Source organism: Clupea harengus, chromosome 2 (genome assembly GCF_900700415.2).
Source record: "Clupea harengus chromosome 2, Ch_v2.0.2, whole genome shotgun sequence".
In the NCBI taxonomy this organism is placed as follows: domain Eukaryota; kingdom Metazoa; phylum Chordata; class Actinopteri; order Clupeiformes; family Clupeidae; genus Clupea; species Clupea harengus.
Genome location: NC_045153.1, coordinates 1,019,709 through 1,033,482, shown reverse-complemented (window position 1 = coordinate 1,033,482; position 13,774 = coordinate 1,019,709). Strand labels below are relative to the sequence as shown.

Genomic DNA, 13,774 nt, shown 5'->3' with positions numbered 1-13,774 from the left:
AGTTGGATGGTGTTGTGTGTGTGCGCATCATGTAGAGCAGTGTTTCTCAAACTTTTTCAGACCAAGGACCACTTACCCAATGAAAAAAACTATCTAACTAAATATTATATCCCCGGAACAGGCCTCTGTGGAGTAAATCGCAGAAAGATGGAACCGCCAGCCACCACATTGACCTAAATGAATGTTAGGCTTAAATCATACTGATGTAGGTGAAATTGGTACCAGCCTCACATGGGAGTACCAGACTATGTAGGTAACTTACCTTACCTACAGGGGCTGGGTGAATGTGGGTGCAATTGTGGTAAATTGTGATACCGTCTTCGCGAGGGCCACCAAGACACACTGGTGCTGTCCTTGCAACAGCAACATAATGTTGGTAATCTCACCCGATTGGACAGGCATCAACCATTCAACACAAAGGCAGATCAATAGGGGTTATGCGCAACATTCTTCCGGGTTCTACAAAACAGGGTTAACAACTTCCGGCAGTCCGCGGCTCAGGTAAACACAGACGAGCTTATTATGGCGACCTTCTACAGCCGGTGTTTACAGGAGCTACCACGTATGACAATTTCTGATGTACATAGTATTGCCAAACCAGAGCCCCGACTACTCTGTTAGACAAGGGATTTAAGTTTTACGCCTCCTCATTTATTCATAATTATGAAGGTATGTAGCTGCTATGTAGCTTTCGCTAATGGCACCCTTTAGCGTTAGCTAACTATCAGTAGTTGTAGACTTGTATGCGATCAGTAGTTTAGCCTTTTATTTTTGATCACAGACAGTTAACACAATCAAATGAAGACTGCATTTTAGCGATGGTTTTATAGTACTAACAGTATAACTAATACGATATCCTGTTTAAGCTCGTCTAATGTGTTGACTGTAGCTGCTAGGTCTAATGTCTGCTGTTCTGGCAGGTGTTTCAGATTTCTAAAACATTGCTTTGTATTATGACAAATGTGATGAATAAATGAATGAGTGAATGAATGGATGCTGTATCTTCTTTTCCACCAGTGTCAAACAAAAACAGGTTGACAGGTACTGTGAGTGTCAGAGCAGCTTGTCACAGGTCCATGCAGAAGAATGAGAAACCACACAGCTTGAGAGTAGGCTAATGTTCAGGGATGGGTTTGGGTATTGCTATACTGTGTAATATATTTTAATTGTAGTATACTTGTAGGAAGTCTTAATTCAGTGGTATCTGTTCTGCCAACTGTCCAATGTCTCTTTGTGTATTCTACACAGATAGTGCTTCGTGATGCAGAACCTGTCGTCATGACCTCCAGTCAGTGTTCATGCAAAGCGGGCACAGCAGTGTGTAATCACACTGTTGCACTGCTCTTTCAGACAGCTCACTACTCAGAGCTCAATATCCAGGCTGTCCCCCCTGTTCATGCTTGCACCGAAACCGAACAGCAATGGCACAAGCCCAGAACTGCAGTAAGGGTTGAGGCAAATGTACTGTATATGTATGTATAAGTTAGGCAGCAATAAAAATAATAAATTGCTAAAAGAAAGTATAGTGATCTAAGGTCAGAAACATTAAAGGTGCAGCGTAATGTAGTGGAGACTCAGTTCAATCTCTTTACTTCAATAAGGGAGTGAAACCCGGGCCCGTAAACAGCATGATAATTACAAGACCCAGGCTAAACAGGCGCATGGAAGGAGGAATCAGGTGAGGTGCTGTACTGCAGTCACTGAGGTCATACACGTAAACATTAGCTGGGACACAGCAGGTTATGATTCGTAACAATATCACTGTATTGTATGCCACGAGAGTAGAATCTTTTCTGAAAACTAGCACTGAGAGTGAAAAATGGTTGCTTTTTCCACACATTGCAGTTACTGAAGCCAGCAGACTATGCATACAACATATTTTACTTTTATAATTGTAACCTTGTCACAGTAGGATATTAACTTTACCACTTTGTTTCATAGAAGTACACTACACCCATTTGATATTGGGCTGCTATGCATTGATGACCATTACAAGGACTTTGCTATAGAAGAGAGGCCCCTCATAGCAACTATGTCAATCAGTGCGGAGAAAACGCTGGTGGAGACATCATTTGGCTTAGCCCAAAAGGGAAGTGTGCTCTCTTATCAGCAGCCCTGTGGCCTAATTGTTCATCCTGACGCCCCATGGCTTGGCACCTCACCAGATGGCCTTGTATTCGACCCCCTCGCACAGCCACCTTTTGGCCTAGTAGAGATCAAGTGCCCTAACGTCACCAGCTATGTTGACTGCAAGTACCTTAATATGATAGAAGGCACACTGCTCTTAAAGGAAAGTCACATCTATTACTGGCAGGTGCAGGGGCAACTTATGCTAACAGGAATGACATGGTGTGACTTTGTCATTTGTGCCCAAGAAGACATGCTGGTTCAACAAATCATAGTTGACCCAGAGGTGACAAAAGTGATAAGAGAAAAGGCAGACAGGTTTTTTTTTTTCAATATTTATATGCCCAAGTACCTGACTTCTAACAGATGTTAGGTACTTGGCACAACATTTATTTGACAAAATTAAAATTATTTTCTGCAAACATGTTTCAACTATACTTCATGTACTATTTACAATATGTACAATGGTAAATGGTAGATAATCTATTTGGCCCAAGCCTTGACCAGTGGCTTGTTCTGGTAATTCGATAGAAGGCAGGCTACTGCAAAAAGCTGGTTGATACTACCAGCAATAGTCAGAGGGATGATGGAATCAAACAATTTATTCTGTTTGATGCGCCTAATCACTCTCTCCACGTGTATTCTCAGCCGCGCAATTTCTTGAGTAGCTAAAACATCTTCACGAGACAGTTGAGAGTTCTTTCCCAGAAAAGGTGGTCTGTGTACTTTTCCCGGTACTAAATCATCAATTGTAAAGCCTTTATCAACCATTACAGCCATGTCTTCATCTAGTAAAGGGATGATTCCAGATTGCTTAAACAGTTCTTTATCACTAATAGAACCTGAGTACAATGTTGACACAAAGGTGACAGCACCGTGTGGGGACACACCAATCATTCCCTTTACTGTGGTATGAGATTTGAACTGGGAGTACATCTCACTCTGCAAAAGGAGTGAGGAAGGGGTTTGACATTTGAGTTCAGTGCAGTCTAATATCACCTGTGTTTCAAACTCGCTAGGCATCATGGCACGGACTGCATCAGGGGCCATCCAAATGCCCACAGCACCCAAAACTGTGTAGAGAAAATTAGCCCAGGTTCTAATTATTCTACTAACAGTAGACTGATGTATGTTGAAGCGGTCCGCCAGATCCCTCTCCTTCAGACCCAGAGACAGATAGACCAAAAAGAGGAACAGCTCATCAATCAGTGGTAGACAACGGGTTGGTCTACGTGGCGGGTCAGCAGTCGTATCACAAACTGTGGATGACTGTCCAACACGGACAATTCTCCTCGTGACAGGTTCAACCTGATGCAACCAAAATGCATTGAAATGCCAGTAGCCGGCAAATCTAGGGGGAAAAAAATTCATTGTAAGACCGTGTTGGATTGTAGCCATACATCATGAGCAGCACAATAGCAAGCAACTTTCAAAATGTCTCCCATGAAGTAGTGCATGTAGTGCAACATTTCTAAGTAGCTTGCCCAACACACACTCATAAAGACGACCTAATGTTTCAACCTAGTCTAGAATTCATTTCTGGCTTTGTTTGAAATAGCCAGCCTAATGATAAGCAACAGTAACATAACTGGCAGGCACTGAAAGAGGAGCAGCATTTACTGAAGTGAATTAATAACTTGTTTCCTACCTTGTGAAAAACCTGATGTCCTCATCGGAGGCCTTGTACCTTTCTATTCCAAAGACCTGCCTCAACGACACCTCCTCCAGTCGCCTCCGTAGCTCCGAGATGGCCTGCTGCTGTGCGCTAATCTTTTCGTAGGCCAGGTCCAGAAAAGAAGGTTCGGGTCTGCTGTCATAGTCGTGACACCTCAAAGACACGCTGGCATCGATCAGCTCCTCATCCCCACCTTCACCCTCATCCTCCTCTTGCCGCTGTCTCCTCTGCCACACGCTTGGTCGAGCGACCGGCAGGCTGAAGTTATTCCAGGCGAACAACACCGGAATCGCGCCGGGTTTCAAACGGCGTCGGCCCCCTTCAATGATATCTTCTGGCATAAAATGCCGACTGCAGACAGTGGTATGTCTCCTTATAACAAAACGATCACGCCTAATGTTTCGGACCCATATCGCCCTGACTGTCTCATCCTTCGGAAACTGGTGGAAACTTACGACAGAGTTAAATCTCCCCGACACAGAGCAGCTCGGCACACAGCAAAAGCTGTTGTTTAGGTGTTCCCGTTTTTGATGTTACCATTCGTGACATTTTAATTACAACAAATGCTCTAAAGTTTGACCAGAAATTAAAAAAAATATTATAATAAGCGACACTTAGAAGTTACCTCAGAGGAGATTACCTACCGCTGCTGTCAACCTGTGTACGGAAGTGAGAAGCGGAAATGATTAGCTCTGTTTAGAACTGTTTTCCGGTTCGAACGTTGGGTGTTCCGCATAAAGCCTATTAAGTTGAACACCTAGGGGGCGCCACACAAAGTGTAGTGTCCTCCACGGTGGTCAAAGTAAAGATAATCCACAAATCAGTCTTGTTAAATATATCAGTCTCATAAAATATATTATACTATCAATTTGCAACTCTGATTAATAATTAAATTAATAGCTACAACCAAAGTTACCTCATCAATAGTATGGTTGAAGGTCATTAGAATTCTGAATAGAAGAGGTTGGCAACGTTCATTCTTGTGTAACATTAAATAGACCAGCGAATATATGATCCAAGCGGTGCTGGAGGTGAGGAGAGGTCAAAAAGTTGCCTGCCTGGCAGACGCCGGCAGAGAGAGAGAGTCACATCTGGGGAGATGCGGCTATGACAGGTAAAGCTTTATGTAGGTTCCGGGTGAAACCACACGCAAGTTACTGATTAAAGTCAAACACAATGGACGAATTCCAGGTGTACCTACAAATGTCTTACCCTAACAGTCACTACCTGTGATATTTATAATGTCTTACTCTAGCAGTCACTGCCTGTGATATTTATAATGTCTTCTTACTCTAGCAGTCACTACCTGTGATATTTATAATGTCTCCTTACTCTACAGTCACTACCTGTGATATTTATAATGTCTCCTAATTACCAATCCTTTGGGAAAAGGCGTGCGGATCCGACCTAGATGAGGCAGAGAAGAGATGATGCTGGCGTAGTTGAAGAAAGTTGTCCCAGTCATCATTAAGCAGAGTTTTGCCCGAAGTTCTTCGCGGTATTATTCCTCTATGTCTGCGATTTATTAGATTTCCATACAGTGCCTAGGAACAGCGAAATGTGAAAGAGGATTTCCTGCGTAAAACAGGGTTCCCAATGGCTTCTCACCCCGATTGCACACACTCAGACAGCCTAGGAAGCCTGTATATTGGGATTGTATTTTATTTTATTGTATCTTATTTAATTTTTTTGATTTATTGTCAATGTTATGTTTGATATATACGTTAATGCCTTTTTTAGGTTGTATAGCCTTTTTCACTCTGGCAGGGGGACTGCCAATGGAAACTAGCCTTTTGGCTATAATTGGGTGCATTTACATTTTAATGTTCATGAACGTACACTGTCCCTCTTGATCAAATAAACAAATTGATTGATTGATTGCGCACACTCAGACAGCCTAGGAAGCCCACATCAATACAGCACATGCCGTGCGCGGTCGGTAGTGGAGCGTAGCATAGGCATGCTGAAGGGAAGGTGGCGATGTTTGGATGCATCGGAAGAGAGACTGCACGAAAAGGTTTGCCAGATCATCCTAGCCTGTTGTGTGCTACACAACATCTGTCTAAGCAATGGCATAGAGCTAGGAGAAGACGAAATGCGCATGGACCAAGATGTCCACCCTCCCATCCCAGCTGGCTGGAACACGCACATCACTGCGCTGAGAAGACGGGAGCTGATTTACCAACTATACCAACAGGTAAATAATGTTAATAAGAATAAATGCACACATGTTCACATTTTGTTCAGAATGTTTTATTTAGGCACGTTTGTTCAAAAGAACCCTCAATAGCGGACAGAGTTCGGCAACAACCTCACTAACAGACTCATTCAAGTCCATTTGTGAATGAGAAGAGGAAGCTGGTGATGGCGACGAGGCCCCGATGCTGGAGCAGCAGGTGCTGCTGCCGCAGATGCGGCTTCTGGTGCTGCTCGTGCCGCAGGTGCGGCCGCTGGTGCTTCGGAGACGTGTCTTCTACCATGCCACATACTTTGCTTTTGCCATTACGCCACCCGACAGGCTTTTGAACAATGTTTTGGCCCGCATCTGCTCTTCCATCAGCAGAACGTCGATTTCAGCCTCACTATAATTCTTCTTTTTACATGTTTCTTTCTTGCTTGCCATAGTCTCAGAGAGTTTGTGCATTGAGAATATGCTAATTTGATTAAGTAGGGGCGTTTGGAGGGCGGAGATTCAGCTGCGATCACACGATCATTTGTTATTTATTAACGCAGGAATGGCGTACACGTGTTTTTTTGGGCGTACGTTCGTTTTCTGTGAATCACACTTACGATCATTTCAGAAAATGTCTTAGATCAAATGTAGGGTGGTTTTTACGCAACATTTTATAAATGAGGCCCAATGACCATGATCTTGGGGGAAACCACTGCTTTACGTGACCTTTGCAATATGCTCGGTCACAGTGTATGTGTGTGAGTGAGTGTGCGTGTGTGGGGTCTAGGTCCGCATCTGCTTTGCTAAATTACCTTTGGATTTTGTTGAGTATTTGTGTAAAGTTTTGTTTATTATTTGTGTGAAGTTTTTGTTGATTATTCGTGTAATGTTTTCTCATATCATGTTCAGGCCCTGGGCTCAAGACAATTTTACTATGTTGGCACTATATACATTTAATTTAATTTAATTTAATTTAATTGGATTGTAAATATGTGCGTTAAGAGCTTGATTGGTTGGTTTGATTACGGTTGTGTTCAGGTTGCTCGAGGATCACCTATTTAATTTAATTTAATTTAATTTACTCATTGATTAATGATCAAGGTTCTTTTCCATTTACTCATTGATTCATTATCAAGGTTATTTTCACTCAACATGTTTGGTTTATTTATTTGCTTTTACAAATTATTTCTGTTTTGCCATTTTTGGGGGATTTTCTTGCTTAAAGTAGAATCATAATTTTTCCATTTTTCCTATACTTGTTGCCCACTGGTGTGTGTTCGTTTCTCCCTAGTTACAACATTCTGAGAGAAAAAAACACACACACACACACACACACACACTCACGCAAGCAGTCACATATCATCCTTAAAGAGACACACAGACAAACACACACACACAGAACACACGCACACAGAACACACGCACACACACACAGAGCACACGCACACACACACACAGAACACACGCAAACACACACAGAGCACACACACAGAGCACACACACACACACACAGAACACACGCACACACACAAACACCACTGTAGCATGCCCCAGTATTCAAACACACACACACCACTCTAGCATGCTCCAGTATTTAAACACACACACACACACACACACACACACCACTGTAGCATGCTCCAGTATTGAAACACACACACACACACAGCACAACTCTAGCACGCTGCAGTATTCAAACAAATAATGCAAACACTTCCTGAAAACATTTCTACGTTTGTCTAAATATTCTACCCATCATCTGTGAGTGAGGACCACCCCCCAGCTGAGCCCTCCCAGACGAGTCTATACATTCACACACACACACACCTCCTGAGGCCCCAGCAGAGCCCTCCCAGACGAGTCTATACATTCACACACACACACACCTCCTGAGGCCCCAGCAGAGCCCTCCCAGACGAGTCTATACATTCACACACACACACACACCTCCTGAGGCCCCAGCAGAGCCCTCCCAGACGAGTCTATACATTGGAAACACTCACACACACACACCTCCTGAGGCCCCAGCAGAGCCCTCCCAGACGAGTCTATACATTGAATATGTGTAAAAACAACCACAATAATAATCATAATAATTCAAAGCAGGTTGATTTTACCGCAGCTTCCATTGTGGCCATGGTCTCAGAAGCCAGTCTGCTCTGAACAGAATACTCCACACACACACACACACACACACACACACACACACACACACACACACACACACACACACACACACACACACACACAGAATACTCCACTTCCTGTGTGAGTTTGTGTGTATGCTCTTTTTCACAGAAATCGAGTCACAATGATAAGGCCCCGTCACACCATGACGTTCTGGTCAACGTTCTCTGAACTTTCTAATCGTTCAATTTCGAGCGTTCTAGGGCGATGTGGACACATCTGGCGTGTGACTTAACGAAAGAATAGCGTAGGACTGACGCATGACTACTAACGTGGGACTCACGCATGAGGAGCATGTAACCGCGACTTGTGACGTGTCACTTGTGCGCGACAAACGTGTGCTGACGTGTCTGCTACTAGCGCTGCTGCAAGTAAGAAGATGATAAATCCTGCTGAAAGTAAGAAGAATACAAAGCCTCTTTCACTAGCAATGTCTTCGGACGAAGATTTACTGTTATTATTACTGTGATTTACGAAATAACGGGCGTTATTCCTGCGGTTTTATGTTATTAAAATAAATGATTTAAATTTGACACTGAATTTGTGTTTCTCAATGTTTATTATTTGAAAACATCAACACATCCACACACATTGTCCATGTCACAAGAGTCTTCATATCATATCCATCTGCCATGGAACAGCACCAGCTATAACAGTGCTCAGCTATGTTCAAGTTCAGTACATCTACTTCATGCTGGGCTCAAGCAAGCATATATACCCTCCACTCCGCTTTTCGCTAGATTATGCAATGACCTTGCATGACATGATAGCATGGAATACAGTGGCGGCGCCAGACATTTTTTTCTGCAGGTGCTATGGGGGAGCTCGGCGTTTTAGTGAGGGTGCTATGACATGAGGATAATAGCCTATGTGTCACATGGTTCTCTACTACAACAACTTTACATGTTTGCTCTCTGAAGCGTCTTTGGGGTCCATGAAAAGCGCTAAACAAACAGATTGTATTATTATTATCATTATCTAGGCTTCTTCCGACAGACGCGCACATCTGCGACGGTCACTGACAAAAGGCATACAGCATGTTATAGAGTCCGCAATCCCAAATACCTAACTTACTTTAAAACACTTGTGGTAGTGAGGATTAAAGTTGGGCGACAGGTGACCACTACCATGTCAGATAGAGTGAAATTAATCTTGGAATAGCAGATAGAATTAACTAAAACAGTCAAAGAGTCAGAAATGCGTTAAAAAGTATATATTATTTCAGTTCACAATTATCAGTAATCACATAGAACCTTATGTACACCTAGCACACAGACAGACTGCTTGTCTTAGGCTAAAGAGTCTCTGATTTTTTTAAGGCGGCTCCAAAAAAAAAAAAAAGAGGAAAAAGGCAAAAAGTTAAAATCTTCGGCCAAAAAGGGCATCTTCGTTGCTAATCAACCGAAACGAGTCTTCAGCGACACAGGGCAATCAATGCATGCAACAAATCAGACAGCTTTCATTAATGTTACACAGCTAACAATACCTTAGTTGCATTGTACTCCAACCACGCAAACTGTCCCAACCAGCTTTTACAAAAACTCCTTTGTTGGACTCCAAACATGCAAGGTGGATATTTCTGGAGTTTTGGTCTTCTCGGACCATCCTGAGCGTTCATGCTAATGTCACTGATGCTGCTAGCACCATGGTTGGCACCCTCAGTAGTGGTGGAGGGTTGATCTCCTTGACCACAACGTTCCTCTCCTTAAAAATCCACACCAGATACCCCTGGCATTTCTTCTTCTTCTACATCACTGTTGTTTCTTAATCGTTCTTCTAAACATGGACATTTGGGTAGCAAAAACCAATGCATTGTTGATATTCACTTGAAACTACATACTAACTCGCTTTCTCCTTCAACCGTCCGGTAACGTCAACATTCAAGCGTGCGACGTGAAAGTTGGGTCAAAGGTTATGACAGAATGATTGCTCTGTGTCTAAAACAATCTGTTCATTTCAATCTGTTATTATTTTCTTTTGTGAGTTAAATATTATTATCACACAATAAATAACGCAGAATGAAATTAAATAACAATAATAAATGAACCATTATTTTCTTGGGGGTGCTATGGGGGCGCTATGGCTAATCCAGGGGGAGCTAGCCCCCCCCTGGCGCCGCCCCTGATGGAATATGTAGATTTATAGTGCACAGAATAACGTTTGCAATGATGTAAGTTGCGTTTGTTGATCACGTATGGTTAATAACATATTAATTGTAGAAGGGACATGATAAAATCAAGATCTTCCCTTGGTGAAAAATCTTTCGCCGATATCTTCCTACGAGAGATGGGTTAGGTGCTCAAATTTCCCTGGATCAAAGAGGACGTTAGTAGGCATGTCCAAACTAAAAATCACGTCTCAGGATTGCTGCGCACATAAGTTATTTCGGGTGCATCAACTGTACTCAGTCTACCCTACCCAACGACTGACTACGATAGCCAAACGCGTGCAAAGTTAATAAAACGTTCCACGAAAGTTCTCCAGCGTTTAAATTAAACGTTGATGAACGCTGATCTCCATGAGAACTTTTGTGCATATTCAAAACTTTTTTTTTGGACCAGCGTTCTCCTCCGATCACCGACGATTACAGCGTTCACCAGCTTTCACACAAAGCTCTTCTGGCGCAATTCCAGCGACCATGGACGATTACCAACGTTTCCTCTAACATCATAGAACGTTGACCAGAACGTCATGGTGTGACGGGGCCTATAGAAAAAGATAACAGCTTTATCATCTCCAGTGATGAAATAACACACACACAAGTACACACGCACACAAACACAGAACACACACACAAGTACACACACAGGCACAGAACACACACACAAGTACACACACACACAAACACAGAACACACACACACACACACACACAGACCACACACACAAGTACACACACATGACTATCCAACAGACTTAGACCAAGTAAACACCAACATGGCTCTTTAATGGGGATCATTTTATACATAGATACTTAGATACACTTGATTCACCCAAATACACACACACACACTCACACACACACACAGCCACCAGTTCAAGAAGCTCAGATGTTCACTCCACCTCAGGGTACGCAAAATAAGACCGGGGTGTGTGTGAGTGTGTGTGTGGAGGACAGGCTGAATTATGGGCCTCTGACGTCTCTCTGTGTGTGTGTGTGTGGAGAATAGGCTGAAGCACTTGTTCTCATCAGGGGTCCAATCACACGCAAACTGTAGAGAAGAGTCTTCTGTCAGTCTGTGTGTGTGATGAGTGCGAGTGTGTGTGTGTGTGATGAGTGTGTGTGTGTGTGTGATGAGTGTGTGTGTGTGTGTGTGTGTGTGTGTGTTATTTCTGAGGTTTGCCCTCGGCAGGTGTCTCTCCACTGTCCAGTGTCTTGAGCAGACGGAATAGTCCGGCAGCCTCTCGTATGCGGCTGAACTCGATGCAGAAGGCCTGCACCTCGATGAAGAGGTCCTGAACGTTTATGATCTTATTCCTGATCAGGGACTGCAGGAACACACACACCAGCCGAACCAGCCGGTTCTAAAGAGAGAGAGAGGGAGGAATAGAGAAAGAGGGAGAGAGAGGAATAGAGAAAGAGAGAGAGAAGGAGGAAGATGGATAGAATCATATGGTTTAAGGTTTGTTTGTGTGTGTGTGTGTGTGTGTGTGTCTGTATACTCAAGGTTTAAGGTTCATACAAGCTTAATGAAAATCATACTTGCACATTGCAAGTGTGCAAGGTCAGTTAGTGCGTGTGCGTGTGCGTGTGAGTGTGTGTGTGTGTGTGTGTATGAGTGTTTGTGTGTATGAGTGTGTGTGTGAGTGTGTGTGTGATTGAGTGAGAGGGATTGTGTGTGTGTGCGTGAGTGAGAGGGATTGTGTGTGTGTGTGTGTGTGAGTGTGAGTGAGAGCGAGTGTGTGAGTGTGTGAGTGTGTGTGTGTGTGTGTGTGAGTGTGTGTGTGATTGAGTGAGAGGGATTGTGTGTGTGTGCGCGAGTGAAAGGGATTGTGTGTGTGTGTGTGTGTGTGTGTGTGTGTGTGTGTGTGTGTGTGAGTGGAAGTGTGTGTGTTACCTGCATGTATTTGTCTTTGATCTGCTCACAGGTGGAGATGCAGTTGGAGATGTAGAGGTGGATGAACTCTGGGGGCAGGTCCACAGCTGTGGTTAACCTACACACACACACACACACACACACACACACACACACACACACACACACACACACACACACACACACACACACACACATTTCAAAATATGGTCACTCTCCACGTCACTCTCTTCTTTTTCATTTTTTCCCTTCATGATGGCAGGATTATCAATTCATGGATTAAGACACACACTCCATAGTGGCCATGTTGACAAACATGGAGTGACACGCACACACACACACGTGTGCACACACACACACACACACACACACACACACACACCTGTTGACGACCTCCATGGAGTGAAGAGACATGTCCATGTTGACGAGCACGGAGTGAAACACACACACACACACACACACACACACACACACCTGTTGACCACCTCCATGGAGTGGAGAGACATGTCCATGTTGACGAGCACGGAGAAGTACTCTGTGATCTGGCTGGAGGGCATGAGTTTGAGCAGCATCTCTATGGCGACCAGCGGGTTGTTCTCCACCAGGTCAGGCAGCTTGGCAGGAGTGAGACCGATGTGGTACACCAGCTTAAGGTCCTTCTCCAGCTCCGCAAGCAACTACACACACACACACACACACAGAGAGAGAGAGACAGGTATATTATAGCAGGAGTCAGACCGATGTGGTACACCAGCTTAAGGTCCTTCTCCAGCTCTGCCAGCAACTACACACACACACACACAGAGAGAGAGAGACAGGTATATTATAGCAGGAGTGAGGCCGATGACACCCTCATAAAAAAAAGGGTACACAGACACACACACACCCTCGTAAATAAAGGGTACACAGACACACACACACCCTAAATAAAAGGGGTACACAGACACACACACACCCTAAATAAAGGGTACACAGACACACACACACTCACGTTTGATCTGTGTGTGTGAGTGTGTGTGAGTGTGTGTGTGTGTGAGAGTGTTTATTTGTTTATTTAGAAGGAACCCCATTAGCTCTACCCTAAGACAGAGCTACTTTTAGTGGGGTGCACATTTAAAACTCACATACAGATATCAAACATTTAAAACATACATTACAATACCAATATCTAACATTTAAAACATACGTTACATTACAAATATCAAAAGTTAAAATACAGAAAAATAATGATCATACAATTTTACATTACAAATATAAAAAATTAACACAGTGGTTATGCAATTTTACCTTTGTCATATAATACAATAGTATAAAACACTGATATATCCAATTCCACAGAAGCGAAAACTGCAAACCATGTGAGAGAGTACTACACATTTGTGTACGGTACTTCACCATCTAGTGTCACAAGTATGCTGTACCCAAGTGTTTCATTATTTGCTTTTGAACAGACATTGACGCGTCACGTTTATAATTTCTGTTGGTGGTAGGTTCCATGACTTCATGGCTCTGTATCCCACAGTGCGTTTAAGAACATTGGTATTGGCTCTGGGGAGTGAAAACCTACCTTCTATTG

The 13,774-nt window shown here is 43.4% G+C and overlaps 1 protein-coding gene across 1 annotated transcript in view; it reads right to left on the bottom strand.

The window, feature by feature from the left end:
* Positions 1 to 11,084: 11,084 nt before the first annotated feature.
* LOC116223355 (CCR4-NOT transcription complex subunit 11-like) overlaps positions 11,085 to 13,774 on the bottom strand; it is a 9,366-nt gene continuing 6,676 nt past the window's right edge. Inside the window, exons 3-5 of the mRNA XM_042703126.1 lie at positions 12,673 to 12,875; positions 12,220 to 12,316; positions 11,085 to 11,686 (exon numbers count right to left, since the gene is read on the bottom strand). Of these exons, the coding sequence (XP_042559060.1) occupies positions 11,489 to 11,686; positions 12,220 to 12,316; positions 12,673 to 12,875 (498 nt within the window). The 3' untranslated portion in view covers positions 11,085 to 11,488. The remainder of the gene's footprint in view (positions 11,687 to 12,219; positions 12,317 to 12,672; positions 12,876 to 13,774) is intronic.